Here is a 27989-nt window from a genome sequence, read left to right as displayed (position 1 = left end):
GTGCGGCTTCAGGATCGCTCACCATCAGACAGCGGGAGTCACCGGCGGAGAGCACACCGAGCCAGACGCTGCACGAGTTAGGAGACAAACGCTGCCTTCAGGAGCGTTACTTTCACAACGACATGGGAGATCGACTGGCTTTCCTGCTGCTCGCTGTTGTGGCCTCGGCCATGGCTCTGGAGGTAAGGAGTATTGGTGTGAAAAAGCGACATTGGAGTATTATTTTTTTTACCCCCGAGCATATTGTTTTGCTGCCATCCCGGTTAAGCTAACACGGGTTAGCTGTGGATGAGACCGGAAGTGGAATGGTTGTGCCGTTTGAAATTAAAGCTGAATGTGTTTGGAAGGACCAAAAATAGTTCATTACACTTAATCTCGGATTCACCAGGACGTCTGGCTTGATTATGGGTTTAAATATAGCCTGTCCTTTATGTCCTCTAGTGTTGGACGCTTTTTCTTAAACAATGTCTGTTGCTTTATTGTGAAGGTTTAACCGGAAGTGTGGAACGTTTTTGGTTGGATTTTTAAAGATGTTGAAAGTGGAAAATTCACGGGAATTTTACCAACCGTGGGTATAATTGGTGTTCATAAAAACCCCGTTATACAACATAAAATATAAATCAGCATCGTGTCGTTGTTTTGCGACACACGTCAAGCCTCTCTGCATTACAGCGGAAAATATGCTCTCACTTTGTTGTTTTTGCGCTTTAAGCACTTTCCTTACATTCCTGTGATTTAAAATGATCAAAATGAGTCGTGTGTGCTTCAATCACGAACACAGAGAGCATAAAAAGACACGTTGAGGACATAAAATCTCCGTTTTGTTGCTCCTTGGACTAAATCTCCACAGCGGATAAACGCGTATTGTCTCATTTTTCCATATCCCGAGGCTCTTATTTTTACAGCGGGTGTGTTTGTAGTTGTGGGAGCAAGTTTATGTGTCCAGCTGTCCCTTCCTGAGGCCTTTTCGTGTCATTTTGTTCTGATTTTAAGAGGCGAGGTTGTAAAAAGGGACTGTTAATTTGGGAAACAAACATTACTGACGCCCCTCGTCACGTTTCAGTTCCACAGTTAGAGAATGGAGAGGTAAGATGGCGGCGGTGCACTGCACCATTTATGGAGGGTCGGGAAGCAGAACAGGAGTTAAACATCACGTTCCCTTCCATTCACGCCTTTCTTCCACATTATTTTTAGCTGTATTAGATTTGAACTCCCATTTAACGCTGCAGCGTATTTCCCCCCCACAGATTTGTTTCTAAATAAATCACTGTTTTTAACCCCAAAACATTTTGCTATATGCGTGTGTGTTTGTAAACGTAAATAAATGCTCATTTCCTCCATGTAACTGTTTGGCCCATTTTAAATTTATTTGACTGAATCGGTTATCAAAAGAGTAGACTAAACTTATTTCTATTTTTTTTTCTGATTAACTTCATTTTTCAAAATCTATACATAGTTTAAAGATCAAACAGAGATAGCTGTTAGTGTGCCTTAAAACGATTACATTGTTTTTCAATGTTTCGTAAATGACTGAAATTAAGACACAAATTGTTTGCAGATTTTGATGCAACCTGCACCTTGTGTGGAAGCAATTATAGTAACAACTATACATAGGAAGGATCTATGATAATTCTCCTTTGTGCAAACAGGATGCAGCAACCTGCCACTGAAGAAACTGTACAGTTCAGCAACTGCTTTATGCATTTTTTGTGATCATTTCAATGTTTAATGTACAGCTCCTAGTCAATTAAATATTTTTTGTAATTCTGCACACTTTTTAAGAAGAAATAATCAGTTATTGCTATGAGTATGAACTTAAAGTCAACAAATTTCTTAAGTACTTTTTATTTTATTTAATTTTTGAGAGCAGTCAATGTTTAATGCACATCTGAAATTTTAGGGTGTCTTTTACTGATCATAGAAAATTGGCATGATGCCTTGTCGAGCTGCCACCTAAAATATGCACAATTACAAGACATTTATTTATTAAAAGACATTTCATCTGCCCTTTTGGTTGCAAAAACTCCACTTTTTAACAACTGCAAATGTGTAGTACAATAATGAGTTTGCAATTGTGGTTGAGCGGCAGCCGGAGTTTACTGTTCTCTGTGGTTTTGTCTGGTTGTTACCATTAATGGTTTATAGCTGGAAGAGAATTTGTAGGCATGTGAATTGACTTTGAATCTGTCCATTGGATCAGACTGAATTGAATGGCTATTTCTGTAAATAAATCCTTTTTTGCACAGTTCCTTAAAAAGCCATTTGTCAGTCAGAGCAATATAAAGCTGAATTAAACTGCATTAAAGCTTATAAAAACATGTATTTTTCACTTAATGTCTTGTACACTCGGAGCAGTTTTCTGCCATTTTGACCCATGTTTGACTGAAGTGAAATTGGGACACTAATCGACTGTTTCCTCCTCTCAGGCTTCAGTGGGTTTGGCATGAGTAGGATCCAACTTTTGCTTTGTTTTTAGTACATTTCTGAGGTTGTTGCAGATGAACGGAGCTTTCTGAAATCCAATATTTCCATTCGCAACTTCAAAGGCAGCAGCCATGCAGTCTGACTAGCTGCTCAAATACTCAGAATTAATTTGAACAAGATTCCGACCGAGTTGAAAGGACGTGTTGCAAGTTGTCGGGGCTTGATTCTTGCCTTCATACACACACCAACACCCTCCGCTAAACACACAACTGAAAGAAGCAGCTTTTCCTGCACAAGGAGGCTGTCCTGCGAAGCGTGGGACTGGATGCCAGCCTTTGTGTTTCTGTAAGCGTTTGGGAAATGCCTCTTGGATGGGCGCACAGTCTGTTTGTGTACGTACTGCAGTCTTTCAGCCTGGGGCGGAGCAGCCTTCTCTTATTAGAAGGCCCTAATGCCATTATGGCTGCTGGCGCTGCCTGTGTTTCCCTCTCTGGCACCTTCTCTGCTGTTCACGCTGCAGTTTCAGGTCTAAGGAGGAATCCGCTCGACAACAACATGTCTCGTTTAGCTGCTGACATTTTTGCTTGCCGGTGTGTTTGCTTGAAATGTATCTTTCAAGAAAACATTTGACAGCTTGTAGGGAATGAGTTTGAACTTTGCTTATGGGTCAGTGCTCTTTGAGAATGAAACGCAACACTCAGTGCTAATATGAGATCTCACACAAACAGGTAACATTACCTGGTAAGCATAGAGAAGCTCTTTATTTTCTCAAGTTTAATTGTCAAAGAGTCAACTGTATTGTCTAGAACTACAATCTCTTGACTATTTATTAATTCGTTAGCGGCAACAATTTCTTACATTTTGTTTTCATCCTTGTTGTGGGCTTATGGAATCCTTTCCGGTTCTGAAATGTGGATGCTTTGGGTTTTTTACTGCCTAAGAGAAGACTCTCCAGTAGCAGTGTTGCAATAAATCTGACAATGCCTCTGATTTAAGACACTATAGCTATATTCCACAGTAGTGTGGTATATAGATGAAAATATCCAGCTTTGTTCCTGAGCAGCATTGCTAATCTACCTCATTTGCTTCTGCTGCTCTTCTTTAAATTTCTCAGTCTTTTCTCAGCAAGACAGGAAGACGAAAAAAAACATGAGTAACATGTTTTAAAATATAAAGATTTTTTTCTTGTGTGTGTGTATTGAATTAATCTCTAATAAGGGAAAGAATTAGGAAGATAACTTGAGAAAACGATGGCCCATGTTTTTCTCCGGGTTACAAAAAAATTAGCTTCATAAATTGTTGCTTCGTTGATTGTTTCCCTTTTTTAAAGTGTCCAGTTTTCAGTTGCTTGTGCAACAGAAAAATGAGAACATGAAATAATTGTTGAGTAGTTATTATATTTGATTGTCACTGACTGGTTTAACATAGGAATGTGTTTTGATCTTGGGTCTGGAACAACCTTGTTATGTCAGTATGCGCCATATGGTCAGGTTGGACAAATGTTGCTCTCCCTGCTGGATCCTTGTCATCTGTGCCATTTTTAAACTCTGTGCTCTGCTCTGTCAGCTGGCATGAACAGTGTTTAGCGGTTTGAAGATGGCAGATTTATTTCTTTGAACCAGTGTCGTAGGGCCCAACGGAATCATTGATTTATTTATTTTTTATTATTCTTCTACCTGTGTAAGAAAATAACATGGTGGAAAAATGACTACAGTTAAAAATCAGGAACCGACCATCTCTGTTTGCAATTCTCTAATGTGTTTGAGCTTCCTGCTCCAGGAAGCACATGATTGTCAGGAAGGTCAAGCGTCCCAAACCTGTCCTCTGGTGCCAAATGCAGCAAGGATGAGCCTGCCTTCCTGTAGATCTGTCCATCCATAATGTCTGTTCCTTGGTTGTGAATCTCATCGGTGTGAGTTGACTTTGTTCGCGGGGTGTTTTGTGGTCTCCCCACTTTGAAAGCATGTTAGGAATCCAGCAGTGCTGATTTTGCTGGTTTCAGGCCAGCTGGTGACTCAAAGGCCTGTTTTGTGCTCTGCCACATGCTCTCTGAATGAAACAGAGAGTAAACACTAGAGTTAATTTCATAATAGAAAGCCTGAAAAGGTGCAGTACGTCTGATTTTGTTTGTTAGACTACTATTTGTAGATGGACGCTGCGGTAGTTTTTAATTGCTGGCTGTTTCAGTCATCTCTGTTTGCAGAGATGATTTTTAAATTCCGATGCTGAGGTCTACTTCCACTTTATAAAGGTCAAACATCTACTTTCTTCCTCGGAAGTCTTCTCCACTTCCTCTTCGTACGGTTGATGAAATCCCCTCGGGCCAGAAGCGGTCATCGTCATGCAGCGGTTGTTTCCATCTGCACAGATCAGGAGTTCACCATGAAGTCTCTCTTTTGCTTCACAGCTGCTGAGCAAGCGGCTCTTGGTTCACAATCAGAGTAACAAGTCGAGAATCAAGCCCGCCTGACCCGTGCAGACACAGAGTACGTCTAGCCTTCAGCGTATCATCAAGGACGCACGCGTTATCCACTCACAAAGCCTTCATATGAAAGCGTTTACCTCCCTCTGCTCACCGAGGCATCAAATCCGCAGCAGCCGCCGTCAGAGCGCCTTTGTGTCGTGTGTTGCAATAACAGATGAGTTATTCTTCGTGGAACCGACCTTCTATTCAGATCCAAGGCTGGTGAAGTCATGTTGAAACGTGGATTTGATTTCAAGCTGTTGGTGTGTCATGGAAGATGGTTTACGTGTTAATGAGACTAATTCATTGTAATTGCAGCTCCCTGCATTGGTGAACTGGGTACCCAAACAATTAACTTGCGTTAAAATGTAAGCAGTGAGGTTTTTCTTTTTCTTTTTTTTCAAATAAAATAGAAAAATTAAACACAAAGTTTTCAGTGTGAACAGTCATTTTTTCCCAGATAAAATTAGTCATGAGCTGCAAGCGATGATTGTGAAACATAATGTATCGCAATCATCATCCTTTTTATGAGTAACATACTCTTTAAAAATCTTTTGTTATTGTGAAATCACGATTATTTCTCATAGGACATTTGAGCTTAACAGAGTCATTTGGTATCAGATTATGGGGAACGGAGGCCTTTCGACTCCGTTGTTCACAGAAAATCCTCGCTCCATTTGAATACTTTTATAGAAATATTTATGAAAACAAAACCGATAAAAACGTCTAAAGATACAATGTAAATGTAGAAATAGTTCTAGTCTGCTGTTTTTTGTTTTAATGTGCCACAGCATAAGGACTGAAGAGCCACAGGTTGAACTCCCCTTGATAGTGACCGGGCAAAGGTCAAAGAAGGCATGTTGTTTTAGCAATAAGTGACACCTGCTTCTGAAGCTAAACATCTTCGAAGCCAAAAGGTTAAGAATATAAAAAAAAATGAAATGTTGTTTCAACTTGATTCATAATAAAAAAATATATATTTGTAATTTTGTTCAGTCCTGATTTTGTATTGTCATTTTAATTCAGTTGAAATCTGAACTACGTCCACATCTCCACCTAAAACCGTCAGAAAGCAATTTCCCACTCTGAGTTTTATTAAGACATTAGGTCTTTTTTTTAAATAAGCATACATAGTCTTTTTCAAAACCTCACTTCCTATTTCTCTTAAGTATTCACTGGAGGTTGTATTCCTTTGCTAGAAGTGATGTAATCTTTGCGTGCTTCTCCTCCCTTTTCTCCACTCATCCCAGGTTTTCAGTGTTGCTATGGCACCGTGGCCTTTCCCAGGTGACTGGACTATAATTAGTCCGCTCACTCTTAGTTCTTGTTTCTCGTCCTCATCATATTCCTTCAAAAGCAATCTTCTCTTGCACAGAAATCTGCATCTGTTGAGATAAATAATGGCCACTTTAAATTTTAAGATCAGATGAATATTAATCCTCTCAGCTGAAATGCTTACAATTTAGAAAATTAAAATTTTAAAGGTGGAGCTTTATTTATCGGAGCTGTTCAGGTTAGTACAAGAAAGTGGAATGGGAATCTTGATTGTGTCCTACAGTTTGCAGATCCATTTCCTGTTTGGGTTTCCGGATGGAGGCGGACATCCGCCCTTTGTGCCACAAATAGAAAGGATGAAAAACAAATCAAGTGTTTGTGTGGATTGTTAGAGGAAGTGACTGTGTGTGGAAAATCCCTCATAGAAAGGTCTAACCCAGATGATTTGGCTATTCGTGGGAAAGGTAAAGAGCAGTATCTAATCTGTGTTCAAGATTTGGTGAGCTTTTATTTATGCTCTTATTTTGAAGTGGGTGAAGATTGTGTATTCCACAGTTTCATTTCCTTTCCTCGGTTCTCTCTTTTTCTTTTTTTTTTACCCTATGCCTTTGTGCTTTGCTTTAGCAAAACTAACTTTTTAGTTAGTGGTGTCAACCACTGCTAAAGAGTGTATGTGGATTACAGTGTCTTGTTCTATACACAGGACACATATATGTATAGAGCAAACTATTAAATTTTAAAATTAACAGTAAAAAGAAAACAAAAAACAAATCGTGGCCCAGTTTCCTACAGTTTGCCTTCAAAAAGTCTGGATATCGATGATTGAAGAAACTTTGCGAAACACATTTTGGGCCAAAATGATTTACTTGGGAGAATGACTCGACTATTACACTTAACCTTCATTTAAGGCGTGTAAAACCCTGCATGACATCCACAAACACAGGTAACCCAGATCCGTCTCCAAAGCAAACTACCCACATGATGAAATTGTCTCCCAGATGAGACTACTGGATAACGGTGTTGCCTCAGGTTGCTACGCTGATGACTCTGGGAGGTTATAACAGGCAGGTCCCTGGAGCAGAAGGTGTATCCATGCCGAGTATAATTAAGGACACCAAAGAGTCCCTCTTCGTTTTTTGTCTAGACGTTTTTAGATGTCCAGTAGTTCCCAATGTGATTCTTTACACACTTCTAATCAGATTTGAACAGATTGGCCTAAGACGCTTATTCCACTGGAATCCCTCAGGACGAAGCTTAATCGCATTAAATATAAATGTAGATCATTCTTCAATTGAACTTTGATGAAAACTTTTGAAGATGAGGAGCGGAAGATGAAGAGAAGCAATCAGGAGCGGTTGAGGAAACCTTTCATCATGTCTGTTTGACCTGCTAAAGACTGAATAAGTGGCAAGATCAATACGTCTCGCAGATGGTTTGAGAAATATTGATTTAAAGAACCGCCTGGCAGGTTATGGTGCAATCTGCGTGTCTTGATCTGAAACTTCTTGGTACGTAAAAGTCGAATCAAAGCAATCCCCTTTTGTTGTTTTTTTTTTTGTATTCCCACCAAATATTTATGATAAATCTTTTTCTCTCAACATCTAGTCTGCAACTAAAACGTCCAGCCAACAGTGAGAATGAGGGAAATCCTCTGAAAAGATGAGCTTCAGTATCACTCACACATTTGATTGTGGTCCAGTCAAGGATGGCGGGTTCTGAGCCACAGCCTGAAGTGTTTATTTGAATTCTGTGGTTTGGTCCTGCCCATTTAGACCCCACTTGTCCTAATTAACTCTGCTATTATCCATCCTCTCAAGGAAAGTCAACAAATTAGTAAAGTGATGCATCAGCCGCCTGACCGCCAGTCCTGCTAACGCCGTAAACGATTGATTATTAACACAAAAAGAAAAAGCAGAGTAGTTGTGTTACACCCAATAGCAACCCTGTTCCATCATGGATGCTCAATGTATGTCGAAGGAATCCGTCTTCTGTCTGCTCTGTGTACTGATTGTGCATTAGAGTCACGTCCCGGCCTGGACAATACTGCCTCGTCTCGTTAACGGTCGGCCCTGTCGCGTCGGTCGGCCGCTGATTTCTAGAAAAGACGTGTGGGCCACAGAGAAATTTGTGTCAGGTTTTTGCTCTCCGGGGAGTCTCCCCAGTGGAATGAGGGCTGCTTAAAGACACCCCGCCCACACACACTTTGTTTATCCCTCCCTCCAGCCGCCATCACCCCTATCCCGCTCCTCACAGCAGTCCTGGGCCACTCAGATAAGACTGTGCAATTAATAGCGCTGCAGGACCAGCACCCATTGGGGACACTTCAAAGATTGCACAAGAATACATTAAACAGTTTTGCCAGTCTATGTGGCTGCGAAGGGGTGTGTAAAAATAGATTTATTTGCCTTTGGCTTGCTTGTGTTGTAATATTTCTTTATTTCTGACACCCCCATTTAGACGTAACGGGCAATAAACCCGTCTCTGGTTTTTGGAGGTGCTGATCACATCACTGCCTGCAGTCATAAGCGTTTTTTTCACTTGCACAAGGCAGCGCATGTTATGCAAGTCTTCAGGCAATGACTTTCAGATGGGAATATTTGGACAATTAACATGAAGCTGAGAAAGAAGAGGAGGAATGAGGGAGGAGGATGCATTCATCACATTAAAATGTACTTCTTGTTGGTCGATGTTGAGGTCATAAGCACCCAGGACAACTAAAAACAAAGACTTGGTGTTCCAGCTGTTGCATGACATCATGTTCCATGTATTTAAGACTCATTTGAGTGGGATTTGGGTCATGAATCATGACAGCGATCCACAATGTGATTGAAGTCACTTCTAATGAAATTGCAGATATTTCATGCACCGAGCGTGGCGTCCTCATTATAAAGCTGTGAGGACGAAACCACTCCGGCAAATTGCACAAGTAGATCTCACTTTAATCAGTTTATTAAGCTAAACTTGATTGTTATTGTTGTGCATGATTCAATTGTTCCTTTGGGGTTTTCCTTTATTTATGATGTATAAATAAATCTTCCAAGGTGAGATTTGGCTACAGTTTTGTGTTGCTGTGTCGTTTAATGACGCTATGCATCTAAGGTTTACTGACACCGTCTTTATGAGGTCATCGTCTCGCAATGTTGGCCTTCTCCGCTCTCATTTATTCAGTCAGGTAATGGGATGGGTATCATGCCAGATTGGGAGCGAACCGGGATATTTCTCCTGAGCTGACTGCTGTCCTAATCCACAGCGCCCAGATTACCGCTCCCTTCTCTGCATGACGGCCGACTGTCAGGCTGGCAGACTTTGAGCCAGAGCTGAGATAAGATAACGACAGAAGGGGGGTGGGTGGGATGTGGCTGGTGTCTTGGTTTATGACACACAAAGCTTTGCGGCTGATGTGGTTTGGCATTTGTCTGCCAGTCATCAGAGTCCATCTGTTCCTCGTTGATTTGCCTCAAGATCCAAACAATCACGTTCTCACCCTGTTATTATCTTTTGAGTTTTTCAAAATGCTACCAGATCCTTCATATAAGTGGATCAAAGTGGTTATTTTTTTACGCAGACATGTTTTTATATTCTGATGGCAGGACTCTCTGCTTTGAAAAGTCACCAACCTCATTCCTGACCCCAAAGGCTTATTGTCCACTTCATCTGTTGTCCAATCTCTCCCTGTCTCTTGCTATTGTAGCCATTGTTTTCTCTCGTGCGCTCTGCTCTTGTCTTTTTCCCCGGCCTCTGATTTATAGGCGAGCAGCTGAGCCTTGACTGCTTTACCATCCCCTTGCTTCTCCTCACCTCTTTTGACAGAAGAGAGGTCGAGAGGCAAAGGGCCAATCGGTGAGGATTCGATTTGCCATCCAAATGAGGACGACCAAGAATTTTAATGTCGGCAAGCAGCTTGTCGTCTACTGATTTACCTGCATGTACCTCAGAGCAGAGACAAAGTTTTATCTACTTGGCCAGGTGTGTCAAGCACTCGTAATGAGGTCAAAATAAAACCGTAGGCTCTAAGGACTATCTTAATTAACTGCTCTCTATTTTTAGGTTGTTTATAAAGCCACCACTTTGGCTTTTCTTGTCAATGAGTAAAACGTGGTGTGTATCTGTTAGCGTCACAGATGGTGGTGATCTGTGAGTAGCATAGCGACAGACTTCCAAATAGTCCTGTGGTGGTGCAGATGGCTCCGTGTCAAGAGTAATGGCCGCCAGAGTTAAATTATTGTTTGTGAGAACAGAGGAGGGTTGTGGCCAATGGGGGATTTTACACCCTAGTGTTTGTTTGTGAGGGATTTTTTTCAGCATGCAGATTATGTTGACCTGTAGCTAAATTATGAACTCTGAAAGGCGCACCCTTGACCTACAGTATGCTGGTATCTAACGGCTCTAAATGAATGAATTGTGTGTAATGGCAGAATTATATTGATTCAGGTGGATGAATGACCCTCCCTGTAAGTTGCACTTCAGAGGTTTTCATGTCATTTCCTGCAGTAGTTCTTGGTTCAATATATTACCAGCAATACAAAAACAACAAAAAATGAAGGGTTGGATTTTGAGATACTCCAAGCAACTTTTGTTTGCCAGATTTGTACGATTATGGAAGCAGTTGGTATTTAGATTGTGTTTTCAAATCTATGCTTTCCAAAAGGTGGCAAGCATTTAAAAAACCAGCATTTCTGTGACAGATGTAAATAGCAGTAGCCTGTTCTTTCTGCTTCTTCATCGTAACCATCATCTCAAGGCGCTTTGAAACAAACATCTGCGTAGAATCAAATTAATTCGATTGCATAGACAGATTCAAATTGTAGCTTTCTATCTAAGAAAAGCAAAAACGCTTGTCATGCTGACTGTCTTGCGTTGTGGCGCAGTGTCAATGTATTCATTATTCTCACTTTTTGGAAGACGGGGCTGAAGAAAGAAATTAATTCTGTGAAATAGCTTCAAAACAGTTGAGGTCCAATCAATTTTTTGTTTCTGAGCAATAAGCTCTCCACTCGTTGTCTTGCCGTATGAGGCAGTTGCTTTGCGTAGTGCAGATGTTGTTTTCTTTAGCATTCGTCCCGTGTTTGTGTACCTGACCAGCTCTCTGCTCATTTTCTTTGGTTGCATTCTGGCGAACGGAGAACATTTCCCGAGAATGTGGTCACTCTCGGATGAAGCCAGCTGTGTAAATATGACGTGCGTAAAAGCGGTACAATGAAGTTAATCTCCGCAGTGATACACCAGGTACAGTGCTGCTGAATCGATTCAGGCGTTAGAGTGTTTCTTTTTTTTTTAAAATGAATCCAAATCGACCAGCTATTCTCTCGGTGAAGGGACTCTGTGCTCATGGCTGCTGGGAAAGAATCAAGTCTGCAGGGGAAAATATGCTATCCATCTCACAAAACAACATTTGTTTGCCTGCCAGGGCCTTCAAACCATTAACAAGATTAGGGAGCATACAATGGCAACAGTCCCTCTCCTTCCTCCCTCTGTCTCTGTCTCTTTTTTCTCCCCCCCTCCCATATTCCCTCCCATTTTGTTCTAGCCCATTTGACAGTACAATGCAGACATTCAGCAGTTTGTCTGCACCTCCTCTCTGAGGAGAATCTGCACAAAACCCTTTTTTCTTGCAGGCTGGCTGTTGTAGCTCGAACAAGCAGAGGTACAAATCATCACACAGGGATGTAAACCAGCAGAGAAACCACTGTTGGTTTACATGTCAAAGGTGGGTTTTTTTTTCCTTCATAGACGATTCCTCAGACCAGAACCCACCAAAAAAAGAACCAATCTTTGATTTTCTTTTTTTAAACTTCACTGCCAAACTGAAAATGCTGCGAAGAAAAAGAAAACACAAGAAACTCCACGTTGATATTTCGTCTTCCATTCCTCACATCATTCATGTCTTTTCCCCATATGAAGATTTTAATCCCATTACAGTTGCGTTTTAGATACCAGCACTCATTCAGTTTCTCACAAGATTTTCATGACATTTTCTCTGTACGCTCTTCCTCAGGTTCCTGCCGACGTTTCCATGGGTCTGCTGGCCGAGCCCCAGGTGGCGATGTTTTGCGGTAAACTCAACATGCACATCAATGTGCAGAGCGGTAAGTGGGAGCCCGACCCCTCCGGCAGGAAGAGCTGCATCGGTACCAAAGAGGGCATCCTGGAATACTGCCAGGAGGTAAATTGTCTCTGAAAGTTTACAGTAGCTCTTTAGGAGAGGTTTGGCTTTTCTTGTCGATGAGTAAAAATATTTTTTTGCAAGCTATCGTGCAACTTTTTTGTGCTTTCACAGCCTATTATGTGTCAAGATATCCTGCAAAAAGAAATGATTGAACAGGACGGAGTTTGATTTAAATAAAAAGGAGAAAACAAACATGAGGCAAAAATTGGCTTCTTTTGTTCCAAAGTTTGTGGCCACAATATCAGCAGTGGCGTCGTTGATGAAAGAGACACGAGAAAAACAGATGTAAAATGGAGAGCACACAGAGTTGAGCACAACAATATATATTCATCTGTGGCTTTGTCCAAGAAAGACTCAGCTGATCTCCAGAACACTGAACTGATATTACTCTCTATGGAAATGAGAATAATACAGCAATGTAGTCGTCAATGGCTTTGTGGGAGAAAGAAACACAACTAAAGACTGAAGGCCTGAACCCGGAGAACTTCCTGTTGGAATGGAAAACAGTGTCCCCATTGCTGACGGCAACAATGGCCTCAACCGCTGCTTTATTGAAGGAAAATCCAGAGAACCCAGGAACGGGACGCAGCTAAACTCAACCCTGAGCTTTTAGATTAGTTATTAAAAAGAAAACAAGAATATCTTCTAGGAAAAAGACACCAATAAAAACAGAGGCTCTGAGCGAGCCGATCTTCCTCTGATTGAAAACTGTAATAGTTGATGACATCAGTGGCTGCAGGTCTGTTAATGAATCCATCCACGAGAAAGTTATAGCTTAACACAAAATCACTAAGCCATTTAGACACAAGTTTGCTTTGTTTGAGTTTTAAAGCAACTTTACCAAATTGAAAGAAAATCAAAACTATTGTGGGCATCGAGTGAATAAAGTGTAAAAATAATAGAAAGTGTTTCTTCGGGGTTCGTACAGATGTTAAAATTCTGAAATGCTTGCATTTTAGTGAGATATTTGTATAGGTTTGGAAAGTGCTTAACTTCTGTTAAATTAGTGTTTTGTTCTTAGACTAATCAGCTGTACAGAGTTTGTGTGAAAGAGACATTTCAAAATTGTTATATTTTAGTTTTTTTAATCTCTGCTGTTGAATGTAAACTACCATCACCAGACATACTTAATAACAGTGATCATTTATATACTGTCGTAGTGTATTGAAGCTGTTTTCGTCAGTCCATTTGTATTGTTTTTATCTCAGAACTGTTACCCTGTAGAAATGAATCGTCACAGAGTTGGGCTGTAATGTTGTCTACAGGTGTATCCAGAACTCCAGATCACCAACGTGGTGGAAGCCAACCAGCCAGTCAGCATCCAGAACTGGTGCAAGAAGGGACGCAACCAGTGCCGCAGCCATGTGCACATAGTGGTGCCCTATCGCTGCCTGGGTAAATCGGCCATGTTTTCTGGCTGTTTAGGGTTTTCAAAAGTGCCAGTTTTTTTTTTTTCTTGTCTGGAAAAAAAAAAGTTTCCGTATGGTTTCTGAGTCTTTTCTGTTTGCAGTGGGAGAATTTGTGAGCGACGCTCTGCTGGTTCCTGACAAGTGCAAATTCCTCCACCAGGAGCGGATGGATAAATGCGAGAGCCACCTGCACTGGCACACCGTAGCCAAGGAGGTGAGGACCTCTTTTTTTTGTCACCTCTTCTCTTTGACGTATTTATCACCGTTTATGACTCACTCAATGCCCCTGGTCGTGTAGAACTGTGGGGACCGCACCATGAATCTCCATGACTATGGGATGCTGCTGCCCTGTGGGATCGACCGCTTCAGAGGAGTGGAGTTTGTCTGCTGCCCCAGCGAGGCGGAGAGGGGCGCGGACAGCGTAGAGCAGGACGCCGACGATTCTGACGTCTGGTGGGGCGGAGTGGAGACAGATTACGCCGACAACAGGTGGGGAGAGATTAGGGTTGAGGCTGCTGGGAATAGTAAAGTGATGCGTCAGAAACTGCCTCATTCAGGCGTAGCATTTCCACAAGGACAGATATTATATCCTTGAAAGGAAATGGCTGCCATAGACGTGTGAAGCTGTTTTAGGATCAGTGTGTGTGAATCCGATTTTCTCTCTGTCCTCTGCGTTCCTTCTTCATGCCCTCGTGTCTCTCAGCATGGTGCGGGAGCCGGAGCCAGCAGAGCAGCAAGAGGAAACCAAACCATCTGTGGTGGAGGAGGACGAGGACGAGCCGGAGGAGGAGGGTGACGACGATGAAGAGGAGGAGGAGGAGGAGGAGGATGATCAGTTGGACAACGACCAGGACGGAGACGGAGAGGAGGACGAGGAGGCGGTGGACGAGGAGGACGACGACGACATCATCGACACGCTTGACGACAGCGACGAGCCCACCACTAACGTCGCCATGACAACCACCACCACCACAACCACGGAGTCTGTGGAGGAAGTTGTCAAAGGTAAGAGGGGGCGCAAACTTTTAAAATCATAAACCCAGCCGTCGCGTTCAGGCACACACTGTTTCTCCTCCACATTTTCTGTACATATTGGCGCATTTTGCCTAAATGATAAGTGTGTGTGTGTGTGTCCTCCAAGATGTGTGCTGGGCCAATGCTGAGACTGGCCCATGCCGGGCCATGCTGCCCCGCTGGTACTTTGACCGCCAGGAGGGCCGCTGTGTTCAGTTTATCTACGGCGGCTGCGGAGGCAACAGGAATAACTTTGATTCAGAGGAGTACTGCCTGGCTGTCTGCAGCAGCGTCAGTAAGTCCTGCCCACGGCAGCGAGCCAGACTTAACCAGCCAATCAGATCTCTCTAACCCCCCGGATTCCTCCTTGGTGTGTTTTTTTGCCTCTAGACGTATATTCCTGTCTAACATGTAATTATTCCTCTATATTCGAACATTTTCCTCCTCTACTTTCCCTCCTCTTTTTTGCTTTCCGACACCAGTGTGAGTGTTGCTACATGGGCAGTTCTTCACAAGTCGGTCAGAGTGTTTGAATATTTCCACTTGGGTTAGTAGTAACTAAGTCCAGACTTTGGAGGGATGGAAACACATTTGCAGTGGAGATAAAGACTCTACACACTCCTGCTAAAATGCCAAACTTTCTATTTTATAGAAGTTTCCCAAATCCACTAGATTATGGAGACATCTCGAGATTTTTTTGTCAGATTTAGTTTTGTTCCACATTAACAAAAACAATAATTACATTGAAGGTGTAAATTTCCTAGAATATTGCTCCAAAGGGCAAAAGTTATTTAGAAAAAAACACGCCGTTCCATAAAAATAAGCCGTAATATATGATGTTATAATGTAGTTAAACTACAATTTCCTCTAGTTGAATTTGAAAACCAGTAAATGCAAAGAAAACCAGTCAGAAAAAGCTTATTCTAAAATAAATCTTTACAGTGCAACGGTTGAATAATTTAAAACCTGCAGCTGTTGTCGTTTAACCTCAATTTTTCTCATAGCAGCTTTTACAATGCGCCCGTCTCCTGTATATTAGCTCAGCGTCAATATGAGCTGTGAAATAACCCGGGCAGACATTATTTTCGCAATAAGCCATGCTTCAGCGCCCATCGTCCTTTATGTGCGTGACATGTTGCAGGCTGGGCTGCTGGTTCCTCTGGTTTATTCATTCACTTCACAATTCCATTTTGTTTGTGTAAAATGTGTCAGGATCCAAACCTGCTTTCGACACGCTAATGCCGTATTTTCATGTGTGATAAAATAAGGTTTATTCTCTAACGCACATGAATCAGTTAAAGTAAAAGTTTTGTGTGTTGGTCCAGGTTTTAAAAGCACTCAATGGCTCAACATTTTAAGATTAAACTATAACTTTCAAAGTGTTTTATTAAAATTTAGTGTGATGCATCATTGATGCATTGTTTTTCTAAGCTTTATTTATTTTTTTGACAAAAATCTGAACAATTAACTGAGCACCACTCTGTCCCAATTCAATGCATCAACAACATATTCATATTTAAGGTTCTGTAATATGTTTGAAGCTGAGAAATCTCCGATCTGGGGGCAGCGAGTCGCGTCCCTCTGGTGTTTCTTTGAAGTCACATGCTCGTGAGACGTGACCGATTTCACACGACGCGCGACCTTCACGACGCGCGACCTTCACGACGCGCGACCTTCACGCCTGCGCTCGCGCAGCGCTTCGAAAGCGCACTTGACGGGTGATCATCTTTCCTCTGATTAAACTTTAACGCCGTAACGCTGTCCGATTTACTCCCAGATGAATTCCCGTCAGGAGTTTCACCAGGAAAGCTTCAGCATGGCCTGGGTGAAGTCATGTGACTGTAAGAGGTTTTGTCTCTTTTCTCAATGCATTATGGCTTATCTAATGCATTTACACACCGTTTGAAGGTCCTGGCTTCCAGCTACACACCTGATTTTTCTTTTCTCTGCTGTCACTAACCTCACTGACCCTTTTCTGGACGTTGTGATCTCATTCCTGCCACTTTCTGAAACATCTCCTCACCACCGGGATTTTCTTTTCCTCTCCTACTCCTTTTTATTTATTTACTTTTAAATCTTGTCGCAGTTCCCACGGCAAAGCCCAGCTCCCCCAACGCGGTGGACCGCTACCTAGAGACGCCCGCCGACGAGAACGAGCACGCCCACTTCCAGAAAGCAAAGGAGAGTCTGGAAGCGAAGCACCGCGAGAGGATGTCCCAGGCAAGAAAGAAGCCAACGTGTTTGAAAAGATGCATTTCTGCTTCAGTCTCCTTCCTTCACCTGGAGATAGCTCCAGTTTGTAAAACAGCATTCTGTAGAGAAGCTGATGTTTTTTTAAATGTAGTTATAACAACAAATCTGAGTTTTCAGTGTTTTTTTTTCATGGAGTAATTGCATTGATTTGAATAGAATTACACTAAAAGTACCAATAATATTCTTTTGGCTCTATTTTCTGGTTGGATTAGGTTGGAACATGTTTTCTCTATATCATTTTTTGCAGGAAAGAAAATTTGTTTTAAACCCCAAAAATTTTAAGAAATTTATTTAAAAAAAAAACAAGTTATCTTTTCCAAATAGAATTAAACATAATTAAGTTTTATTTGTCTTCTCTAAATCCACTGTCAGTTTTTCAACCCGTTTAGGAAATTTGTTGAAAAGGACGGAGAACTCTGCACTTTGTCTCTGAAAAGCAGCAATATGTGAAGCGGTGTTCTGCCGGGAACGGACGAAAATAAAAATCAGCTCGCCGGACTTAATAAATTTTCCTTCCTGTGTTTGTGCTCAGGTGATGAGGGAGTGGGAGGAGGCCGAGAGGGAAGCCAAGAATCTTCCACGTGCCGACAAGAAAGCTGTGATTCATGTAAGAACAGCGTGGAAGCACACATCGGAACACCGCCCGTGTTTTTTTTTTGTCGTTTTTCAGTACTGATGAAATTTTTCTGCCGCTGCAGCGTTTCCAAGTGAAGGTGGAGGATCTGGAGCAGGAGGCGGCCAGCGAGCGCCAGCAGCTGGTGGAGACCCACATGGCCCGGGTGGAGGCTCTGCTCAACGACCGGCGCCGCCTGGCATTGGAGAGCTACCTGACAGCTCTGCAGCAGGACCCGCCCAGGGTGAACGGCACCGACTCCGTTTCAGAGAATTTCACATCAAAACCTCTCCACTGGTGGTTTCTTTTGAAGATTCCCCGCCGCATGAATAATTCTCATCGCCTCATTGTCTTTCACAGCCCCGTCACGTCTTCAGCCTGCTGAAGAAGTACGTCCGCGCCGAGCAGAAGGACAGGCAGCACACCCTCAAACACTTTGAACACGTCCGCATAGTGGACCCCAAAAAGGCTGCTCAGATCAGACCTCAGGTACAGGCACACTGCTTCCTTCTGCCTTCAAAAGTCTGAAATTCATCTGTCTAAAACTGAAATATCTTTAATTCATTTTAAAAAGTACATTGTTAATCATGGGTCTTAAATTTTGTCTTTACAGGACAATTTAATCTGCTATATTGTGAATAATTGGTGGATAAGTGCAAATTTATCACTAATTACCTGGACAAAGTTTGTACATTTCTCTGGAGACACTGGTCCTAAACCAGTTTTAGATCATAATAGACTTAAAGTCTTAAATTTACGTTGGTTAAACCTGCAGAAACTCTGCTGTGTTTTTGTTGTACCTATAGAAGTAGAAATGCTCCTGTTTCTCCGGGTCTGCCTGTACTTTTGTGCTACAGGTTCTTACTCATCTGCGTGTTATTGAGGAACGTATGAACCAGTCTCTGGGCCTTCTCTACAAAGTCCCTGGCGTTGCCGACGACATCCAAGACCAAGTTGGTAAGTTTTTACTCCCACAGCATTCTGCTGCCACCACTGTGTGTCACTGGGGGGATTGTGAGTTCTTCTACATTGTAGTTTTTCGGTTTCCTTGGGATTGTTCTGTTATAACATCCAGATGAAATGAACATTTCGCAGCAAATAAACTTTCTTTTAAGTCTTAATAAACCCAGAAAAAGTTTCATAAACTAAATTTTTGGATTTGGCTGGTTCAGCAGAAATAAACAAAAACATTTCAATCATTCCAAACCATTTCTTGCAGCTTTGGCTATAAATCTCTTGTACCCTTTGTGGCTGCTGACCTAAATGGGAGGCGGATACTGTGAAAAGCTCAATGCCTTGATTGTGTTACGGGTAACAGATTAAATGCTCTGAATTCCAGTCCGCAGAATTTTTTTTTTCTTTTTCTTTTTCTCCTCCCCCTACCGATAAGGACATTGGAGCCGTTTGGCCTAATTCTTCTGTTCAGACTCAAATGAAACTGTTCGCTGGAAAGATAAATCCTCTCCCTCTCACCGCTGCAGTCGCAAGGTTTCTATGGGCGTCATGCGACCATCTGCGTGTCTGTCACATTCTGCGGAGCTCACCAAAGATGAAACGAATACCATTCAAAAGTCTGTCCGTCTGTTTCGGAATAAATGGCAAATAGAGCACCAATTAGACATATTTATTTTTGCAGAGCTCCTGCAGAGGGAGCAGGCCGATATGGCCCAGCAGCTGGCCTACCTGCAGACCGACACCAGGGTGAGCTACGGGAACGACGCTCTGATGCCCGACCAGGAATTCGGAGACGGACAGACCGACCCGGTGCCCAAGGAGGACGCCCTGGGAGGAGTCGGCTTCATCCACCCCGAGAGCTTCAACCAGCAGAACACAGAGAACAAGGGTGCTTATTATTTAAAAAAAACAGTTATTGGGTTAAAAAAACACTGAAGCAAAATGTGAGCTCTGTTATTGACACAGTTTAAATCACAGATTTGCTGGTAAAGTTGTGCAAGACTAAATATAGCTTCTTGCCAAAATGAAAACAAGGCGACAAAATCAGCTGCCTAAAAATAATCTCTTGTTACTTTCAATCTAAAGCCCATCCTTCCAGTTTCTAAAGTGTTTTTCTAATTAACTTTGCAGCCACCAAACAGAAGTAATCTTATATTACTGTTCAACTTTCTACCTTAAAGTCATATATTCTATGCATTAATTGCCCCAAACACCCTTAAAGTTGCTTCAACTCCCTTTAACTGTTGTATCTACTTTCCCCAGAAGGGGGCGTGACAGTTTGTGGGAGAAAGTTCTTGGTTTTTTGCACATTTTTACCAAACAGACCAATAATGTTGGGACTAGTCTTTGTCCAAACAGACAGACAAAATTTCTTGTGTGTTCCTGCACCCTCTGGAGGTAATAAGAACCTCTTTGTGTCTACATAATTGCTATTTATAAAGCCAAACTCAAATAAAAAAACTGATTTAATTATAGATGTAGTCGAATAGGGTCTAGTTTCTCTGCTCCACCAATACAAAGAGCAGCACCACTTCTTAATAAGAGACCTTTGAAAAGGTTAATTAACCTGCCAGCAGTCTTTTATGAGGAAATGTTACCGTGTTCATAGTGGAGGAAAATATCTTCAGTAATGGGTTGAAACTTGAAACAAATAAAAAAATGTAATGGGTCGTACCGTTTCGTCCTGCTAGCGATCAGAGTCGAGATGGACGCCGTCCCCGAGATGCGGATGGAGACCGAGGACAGACAGAGCGCTGAATATGAAGTCCACCACCAGAAACTGGTAAAGCACATCTCCACCTCGTCCGCCTGGTAAACTCTCAAGGTTGTCACCATGGAGACGAGTAGACGACCGTAATAATGCATGCGTCACACTTTCTCCGCCTTTTTCCCGCTCTGCCCCGAAGCCGCTCCACTAGAGATTATAGAAGCGTTTCTGCTCTCCATCTTTAATCTCCTCAATCCATTCTCTGCCCAAATCCACGCACCTCACTCCTCTCACCTAGAGGCTGTAATCCCACAATCCCTGCATGTTATTAACGCCACATTTCATGCATGGACCAGGAGCGGCCTGAGCGAAGTCACTTTTTATTAGATTATCTGACTTACTGGTTTCTGTTAGATTTTTCTGTCTTTAAAGAAAACAAGCACAATTTTCTTTCTTCTTGGAGATATGCTGAAAATAACAGAGCGCTGTAATCCTGTTTGGTTGTTGCTGAATGCATGCAGTGCATAGTGTGGGAGTCATCTGGCCGCCGCAGGAAGGAAATGAATTTTCCATCCCAAGTTGTCCAACTCCGCAGTACAATTTCACCCTAATGTCCAGAGATGTAATGGCAAACATCAGAGGCGCTGCCAATAACCCGCTCGGCTCATTTAACTCCAGTCTTGCGTTTGCGACCTGACCACCGTTTGTGCTTGGCCTCCTGCAGGTCTTCTTCGCCGAGGACGTCGGCTCCAACAAGGGCGCCATCATCGGGCTCATGGTGGGAGGCGTGGTCATAGCAACGGTGATCGTCATCACCCTGGTGATGCTGAGGAAGAAGCAGTACACTTCCATCCACCACGGAGTCATTGAGGTGAGAAACGCGACGTGTGCGTAGCATTACAAGTCAAACATCAACGTATTTGTGTCCAGTAACACAACATAAGGCATGATGATAATAATACAGGAAAATATAGAATGTGTTTAATCAACAGTTCTGATGTAGATTGGAAAAGCCTGAAAAAATGCAAACTCCAAGAAAATAAAAGGCATTTTAAAAATTTTCAACATCTCAAAACACAACACTTGAACTCAAATGAATGTAGCGCATTTCCTTTGCTTATTTGGGTTGTTTGCTTCTTTACATTGGTTTCAATTCCAAAACAAAAGCTCTGAAAGTTTGTTCCTTCATTCTGTGAAATCACTGATTCCAAGCAGTCAAACGCCTGGAATCCTGTCCAGATTTTTCCAATCAATCAATCTAAATCTGACCTGACAAATATGAAAAAAACCCCTTTGAAACAGCCATTTATCACTTCAGAAACTTTTTTTTTTTGTTTTAAATAGAAAACTTTAAAAAGCAAACGGATTAATGCTTCTGCTGCGTTTAATTTTCTGGTTTCATGTTTCTAATTGGTCGCATTCATCTTTCCTGAAATTTCATTAGCGCTTCGATTTAAAACATGAATCACCGATTTGCTTTTGCTCATTTCTCTTCGAGCCGAGTGGCTCCGAAATGATAGAATGTGTCAGTTTTCTCTCCCATATGGACCTCCACCACATGACGCGTGTAACCTCCGCCCCCAAACCCCCACCCCTCTTGGCTGCCCTCCAGGTGGATGCTGCCGTCACCCCCGAGGAGCGCCACCTGTCCAAGATGCAGCAGAACGGCTACGAAAACCCCACCTACAAGTTCTTTGAGCAGATGCAGAACTGAGGCCACAAAAAAAAACACACACACACACACACACACGCTCATAAACACACCATCACCTCCCACCGCCTCTCCTCCTGTTTCAAACCCACTTCCTTCACTTTATTGCAGCAAGACGCCTTTTTCTCTTTCTTTTTTTTTGTTTAATTAAATTAAATTGTAGAAGTTGCTGCGTCTTGGCTGTAAACGGGGGGGAATAAAAAAAAAAGAAGAAAAAAAGCACACTTTCTCCGTTTAGTTTCGGGGCGGCACATCTCTAAAAACAGAACGGTTTCCTTTCTCCTCCCTCCATCCTCCCCTCCCTCCACGCAACAGCTGGGCTGTGTGAAGCCGCTCCGAAGGGACAACATGGCGACCACGTTGACGACGGCTGTAGTAAATGTTGGAGCTGTTTTTACTTTGTCGTTTCCACTTTTCTTTTTCTGAAAAAAAGATTGAAAACGGTAAAAAAAAAAAAAAACTGATATAAAGTCATTTTTTTTAAAAATTGCGTGTAATGTTGCTGAAGTAATAATGCTGAAGTCTTAGCTGTTTATGTAGTGTGCATGACAACAGGATTTGGAGTAAGGAAAAAAAAAAAAAAACGAAACAAAACCGGATCTCGACGCTGCTCTCTCTGGAGATCCTTCCTCACTCATAGATTGTCATTCTAGCAAGATTGTACATTTAGCATCCAATCGTGATCGCGTGACCATCCAAACGAGAATGAAAAATATCTAGAAACCTGTCTGCTTTTTCATATCATGTGATTTTTAGTTTTCCTCTTTTCTTAAATTACATTTTTTTTAAGTTAAAAATTCTGAGCTCCTCTCGTTCTTGAGGCTGGAGGGCGAGGAGGAGATTCATCTCTGTAAATTTTCACCCATCCAACTATATCGTTCAGAATCCTTACGTGTACCGGCGTTCTGAACGCTGCAAAATCAAAACCCTACTAAGTGTTTTTGCTCTATTTTCTCCTAGTTTGGTACACTTGAAATGAGAAAACTAAATTACAAGCAAGTTTTCAGCAAGAAGTGAGTTTAATTCAATTAAAACTGGCAGATTATTCCATTTATAACTAGTACTTTATCAATATATAGGCATAAGCTCCTATGTCGTGCTGAAAAGTTACTCGTAAATTAGTTGGGTTTTTTTTTAGAAATTAGAGCAAAAATACTTGAGATTTTGTTTTTTGCAGCAGAGTTGCTCCAGATCGTGTTCTTGTTTGTGCGACGGTTGAGAGAAGCAACCAGGTTGGGATGGTTCCCATGTTTCCTACACAGTCAGGATGGAAAAATGTCTTTATTTCCACAACATAACCCTTTCTGCTATCCTCCCAGTTTCTCATTCTTTTTCTTTTTTGGCAGATGCAATATTTTTCCACTCACCTGCTGTTGGATATTTATCATAGAGTTCTGGTGAACTTGTGTATTTTATATTTTTTAAAACAGAAACAAAATACTGGGGCGTCTGGAAATTGGTATAGGAACCCTTTCAGTTGTGTTTTCCTCTATTTGTAAGCCAATGCCGTCTCATTATTCCTTTAGGTTTGCTTCAGGAGTGCTAAGAGGTAGAAAAGGAGGAAGAGGAGGAGAGGAAATGACTTGCAGTTTCGGATGGATAACCAGTCAGTCAGGCAGTCTGTGTATATAATGGATTTTTCACTTCCCGCTGCACCTCCCCTCTCTTCCTCGCCTTTTCTTTTTCCTCCTGGCGTTGCAGCTCACCTCTCTGCCATCAGCTCAGACGCTGACACACAGATATAGATGTTTTCACCGCAGAGAACCAACAGCCAAGTTGGAGGCGAGCGTAAAGTACATGGAGCCTCTCACACTTGTTCATAGATCCCACGACGAATGAAGCAACTGAGTGAAATGTATATTTTAGGGATGCTGCTGGGTGAGCTTGTTGTTTCAGAGGATGCGCCATAGAGTAGTAGAAGAAGAAGCAGGATTTTCTCTCTTTTTTTCTGTGGAGTATGTTTTTTGTTTTGTTTTTTCCACTGTGTAATATTGTGCAGGCCATTTGCATCGACTGGGAAAATGCTTTCTACGCTGTATTCCATAATAAAGTTTTGAATGTACATAAAAAAAAAAGTCAAAGCAGTGTCTCCTATTTTATTTCTTGAAATGTGAGTCTGCTGTTGACTGTTTAGTGGACCAAAACAAAACATGTTTTAATTATTTAAAACATGTTAAATAATTATTTAACATGTTTTAAAAGGTGTCATGCATGATTTTATTGCAGTTGTAAACTAGGACGGACTTTAAAGAAACGGAGATGAAACGGCCCAATCAAAGTCCAACATTTTAGGTTTGAACGCTCGCTGCAGCGAATAGACTTTTAAATAGATGTCCAGAGAGAATTTTTACTAAGCTTGAGCGAATTTAATGCAAAAGCATGCCACACTTTTAGGATTTTTAAAATTTGCAAGCAAATATTTTTGCATTAGGCGTCGGTCTGTCTCAAACTCCAGTAAATACGCTGAAGTTCAAGAGGTTTGAATTGTTTTGCAGCTATTTTTATTAAAATGAACTTATGAATCCATCTGTACATCAAAATCGGGGTACAAATCTATGTAAATTCTAATACAAAATGTATGTATGCCTATGTATTTGAGATACATAGCCATATGCATCTCAAATTGTCTTTAATAATTTATTTTAATCATTTCCCAACTTTATCAATAAAAATGTCATCTGAAGATGCTCGACGCTGCCAATAGGGGGCAGTATTGACGACGAAAGCCCATTTTCTTCCCACAATCCACCGCGGTCCTCCACATTCGTTCCTCTGAGTGTCAAACCCAAGGTGAGTTGTTCTCTGAAAGCTCAAACTACTATCAAAATATTCTTGGTTTTATCTTTTATATGACTTGTTTGCGTTCTGTGTCCACCTCCTTAAGGGATGTAGCCGTTAATTAACAGCTGTCCGTCTGAAAGTGCATTTAAAATAAGACTTTAGAAGCCGTTGCGTTAGCATTTTTAGCATGTTTAGCTTTATTGCAAAGCTTTATTTTATTTAACAAACGTTTGATTGTTACTTGAGCAGAATTAGTAACTTATTGATATATTGGTTGAATGGTTAGAGATGTCTAAAATAATGCAGGTCACCGAGTTTTTAGGTTTTGAATCTGTCGGAGCTAGCTGTTGCTAACAATAGCTGCAGCTACTTCATATAAATCCCTGCCTGATTTAAACTCCTCCGGTCGCTATTTACCCTTTATTTCTGTTTATTGTGTTTACTTATTGCATTTTTTAAAGATGATCGAAAATGTGCAGCGTTTAGAAATGTATTTAATTGTGAAGAAGTAGCAGGCATTGTAACGTCACCCTTTTTGCTGCTTTTTCCAATTTCAGCTCATTAGCATGCTTTCTTACTGTATGGTAGGAAAGTAGTTTAGTCATTTAATGTTAGTGTTTAGGACTCTGACCCTCAAAGTCTGCAATTTCAGATCACTACTTTACATGGCAGCAGTTTTCTCAGTTATTGTTAAAGCCTGGTTTAAAGAAGGGAGGTTTATTTAACTTAAAAGCAGCAAAAATGGTTCATGTTTGAACATGGGTGGTGACTATGTGTAAATTGGTACCACTCACATTTTATTCAGACAGTTAAGCCTTTAATTTGTTAAAAGGTGATATTTATATTTTGATTATTTAAATACATACATATTTAATTAAAGCTTATTCTGCCTAGCTTTTGATTTCATTTTTTTAAATTAGCTATTACTGTTAGTTTCAACTTGCTCGTTTACTCTTGGATTTGCAATGTGACACAAGGATTCAGGTTTTGTTCTCCACATGTTGCTTCAGCAGTGTGATTTGAGTCTTCTATTTCCTCCAGATGACGCTGCATCGGCTGTTCCAGCTGTCCTCTGTGCTGCGCTCCGCAGTGAGCCTCACCCTGCGCAGGAACATCGGCATCTCTGCGGTGGTCTTCAACAAGGCCAAGGAGCTCGACCCCATCCAGAAGCTCTTCCTGGACAAGATCCAGGACTACAGCACCAAGAGCAAGTCAGTCAATTTTAGTTTTTATTCCGCATTCGGTGGTAGCATGAGAAGTTGGAAGTTGAGTTCTTGTAATGGCGTCCCGTTGCCTCTGCTCCCTCAGGACCTCCGGCGGCATCGTGGACGCGGGGCCCGAGTACCAGAAGAATATGACCGAGGAAATAGCCAAACTGCAGAGGCTATACGGAGGAGGAGACTTCAGCAAGTTTCCAGACTTCAAATTCACTGGTTGGTTCTCCTTTTTTTTCTTTTTTTTTTCCTCAGATCAGACAATGTAGAGTTTTTAAATCAGTCCCAGAATCTAGGATGTCTGCATCTCTTCCTGAAGGACAGACCAACCCAGACAGAGCGGCGTAGCTCGTAGTTATTTATGAAATGGCTTAAAGTATGGAAGTTTAAGTCAAAGTTCCTCCAGCAAGAAGCCTTGATTTATTCCTTTGATTAACTAAAGTGCTTCATTGTGTCCCTGGAGGGCAAATATGGAGCAGCCAGCAGTTTATCCCCACAATTAATTTCAGCTAATAAAAATAGCAGCAGCCTTGGTGAGAAGAGGGAGCGAGTTCTTTATGACGTGGCATTTTTTTTCTTCTTTGCTTAGACGCTGTTTCACACTTTCCCTTTTGTGAATATTTATGCCTCTGAAGAGACGCGCTGTCATTTTTCTTCTTTGTCTGAGTCTAAAAATAGCAAAGATGGTGTCGGAGAGGAAGATGACTTGCGTTGGAATCAGATCCAGGAGGCTTTTTTTTCTCTCTCTCAGCTTCAGGCTTACATTGTTGCTTTTCAGAATCAGTTTTGACAGTTTGTGCTGTAGCTGGTGTTTAATGCCTTTTTTTTGTTCTTTTTTTTACCCTACAGAGGTGAAATTTGACGAAGGCGCCAAGTGAAGGACGTCCATGTTGTAAATCTCCTACATGTCTCAAAAATGTTGTATTTAATAAAAGAGTGGAGTGAAAAATGAGAATCTGAATCTTATTTTAAGTTGTAAGTGGTAAATAATTTTGAAACCTATCAAAAATCTGCTGGGTTTTTATTTTTTCAGATCACAATATTAGAAATAAATGTTAGTTTGAAATGTTTAGCCACAAAGTTTGGTGTTTAATGTTGCAATTACAAATGTAAAATGTGTGACATTCCCCCTGAATCAGTTTATTCTCTTAACTACATCTTATTTTTTTGCTAAAACATGCTCAGAGAGTCTGAACATCAGATTTCACTGATTATATTTTTAATTTACATCTGCACTTTGACTAGGCCATTCTAATTCTTACATTTCTTGTGATCTGAATGATCCCAGTGTCGCTCTGGCTGCATGTTCATGGCTGCTTTGTGCAGGATTTACACTCTTTAAGTATTAAACCAAAGCATGATGCTGCCGTTTCCATTGGGACGTTGTGTTTTTAACATCTCCACATGTGCTCAGGTCTTCGTTTTGTTTACATAACAGCTGGACTCAAGCTCAAAGCTTAAATCGCACACAGGTGCTTTATGTAAGAATTTGCTAAAGTTGCAACATTTCAGCTTTGAAACCATCTATTTCCCTTAGACTTCACCATTACCCAAAGACATTTGTTTTTTAATGTGACAGAATGTGAATTTTATGTCTTGGGAAAACATAAATATTCTATTTTATGACCTGATCTCAGATATTTACTTCTAATTTCTCATTCAGTGTATGGCTTACGTCTCGGTCTCGATTTGAAGTGAAATGTAGTTCTTATTATCTGAAACTGGCTGAATTACAGTGAGCCAAATGTCTGGTGACCTAGATAGAAATTGGCTGTCACTCTGAATTAGTCTTGAGAGTGCCACATTATGACAAGGTCAGGGATGCATTTAAAGTCTCTCCAGGATGACTGTTTGAAGCCTAAAATAGCAGCAGAAATGCTGTTTTTATTCGACCCGCTGCTTAAAATTTTAGGCTGGCTCTGCCACGCTTTGAGATCGATCTCAGGAGGCTCCAGATGAAAAGCGCGAGCAGGTCCGCCGCTCATCTAGAATCACTTGAAAGA

The 27989-nt window shown here is 41.5% G+C and overlaps 2 protein-coding genes across 3 annotated transcripts; both read left to right on the top strand.

Annotated features, from left to right (window-relative positions):
• The first annotated feature begins 13 nt into the window (after positions 1-13).
• appa (amyloid beta (A4) precursor protein a) lies at positions 14-22585 on the top strand. Of its 2 annotated transcripts, XM_055059554.1 has the most exons (16): positions 14-182; positions 12159-12326; positions 13595-13724; positions 13840-13952; positions 14037-14227; positions 14442-14743; positions 14880-15047; positions 16839-16972; positions 17538-17612; positions 17704-17862; positions 17979-18107; positions 18476-18575; positions 19255-19461; positions 20264-20355; positions 21005-21151; positions 21893-22585. In XM_055059554.1, exons 1-16 carry the CDS (start codon positions 123-125, stop codon positions 21992-21994), a joined length of 2277 nt encoding a protein of 758 aa, XP_054915529.1. In that variant the 5' UTR covers positions 14-122; the 3' UTR covers positions 21995-22585. The 2 variants fall into 2 exon arrangements, with proteins under 2 accessions (XP_054915529.1, XP_054915531.1); XM_055059556.1 differs by lacking the exon at positions 14880-15047.
• Positions 22586-24679: 2094 nt separating this feature from the next.
• On the top strand, positions 24680-26941 carry atp5pf (ATP synthase peripheral stalk subunit F6). The gene is made up of 4 exons (XM_055059553.1): positions 24680-24781; positions 25814-25983; positions 26081-26205; positions 26836-26941. Exons 2-4 carry the CDS (start codon positions 25814-25816, stop codon positions 26862-26864), a joined length of 324 nt encoding a protein of 107 aa, XP_054915528.1. The 5' UTR covers positions 24680-24781; the 3' UTR covers positions 26865-26941.
• The last annotated feature ends 1048 nt before the right edge of the window (positions 26942-27989 follow it).

This window comes from Poeciliopsis prolifica, unplaced genomic scaffold (genome assembly GCF_027474105.1).
Source record: "Poeciliopsis prolifica strain line A6 unplaced genomic scaffold, Auburn_PproV2 SCAFFOLD055, whole genome shotgun sequence".
In the NCBI taxonomy this organism is placed as follows: domain Eukaryota; kingdom Metazoa; phylum Chordata; class Actinopteri; order Cyprinodontiformes; family Poeciliidae; genus Poeciliopsis; species Poeciliopsis prolifica.
Note: the sequence above shows the minus strand (reverse complement) of the source record. Positions and strands in the feature narration are given on the sequence as shown.

What these genes read in the sequence shown, in the direction of transcription:
- appa (XM_055059554.1), top strand. Translation starts at nt 123, where the DNA reads ATGGGAGATCGACTGGCTTTCCTGCTGCTCGCTGTTGTGGCCTCGGCC. An exon ending in GGCACACCGTAGCCAAGGAG is followed by an intron (nt 13,953 to 14,036) that starts GTGAGGACCTCT and finishes CTGGTCGTGTAG; the next exon opens with AACTGTGGGGACCGCACCAT. An exon ending in TGCAGCAGGACCCGCCCAGG is followed by an intron (nt 17,863 to 17,978) that starts GTGAACGGCACC and finishes TGTCTTTCACAG; the next exon opens with CCCCGTCACGTCTTCAGCCT.
- atp5pf (XM_055059553.1), top strand. Translation starts at nt 25,814, where the DNA reads ATGACGCTGCATCGGCTGTTCCAGCTGTCCTCTGTGCTGCGCTCCGCA. An exon ending in GACTACAGCACCAAGAGCAA is followed by an intron (nt 25,984 to 26,080) that starts GTCAGTCAATTT and finishes CTGCTCCCTCAG; the next exon opens with GACCTCCGGCGGCATCGTGG. An exon ending in TCCAGACTTCAAATTCACTG is followed by an intron (nt 26,206 to 26,835) that starts GTTGGTTCTCCT and finishes TTTACCCTACAG; the next exon opens with AGGTGAAATTTGACGAAGGC.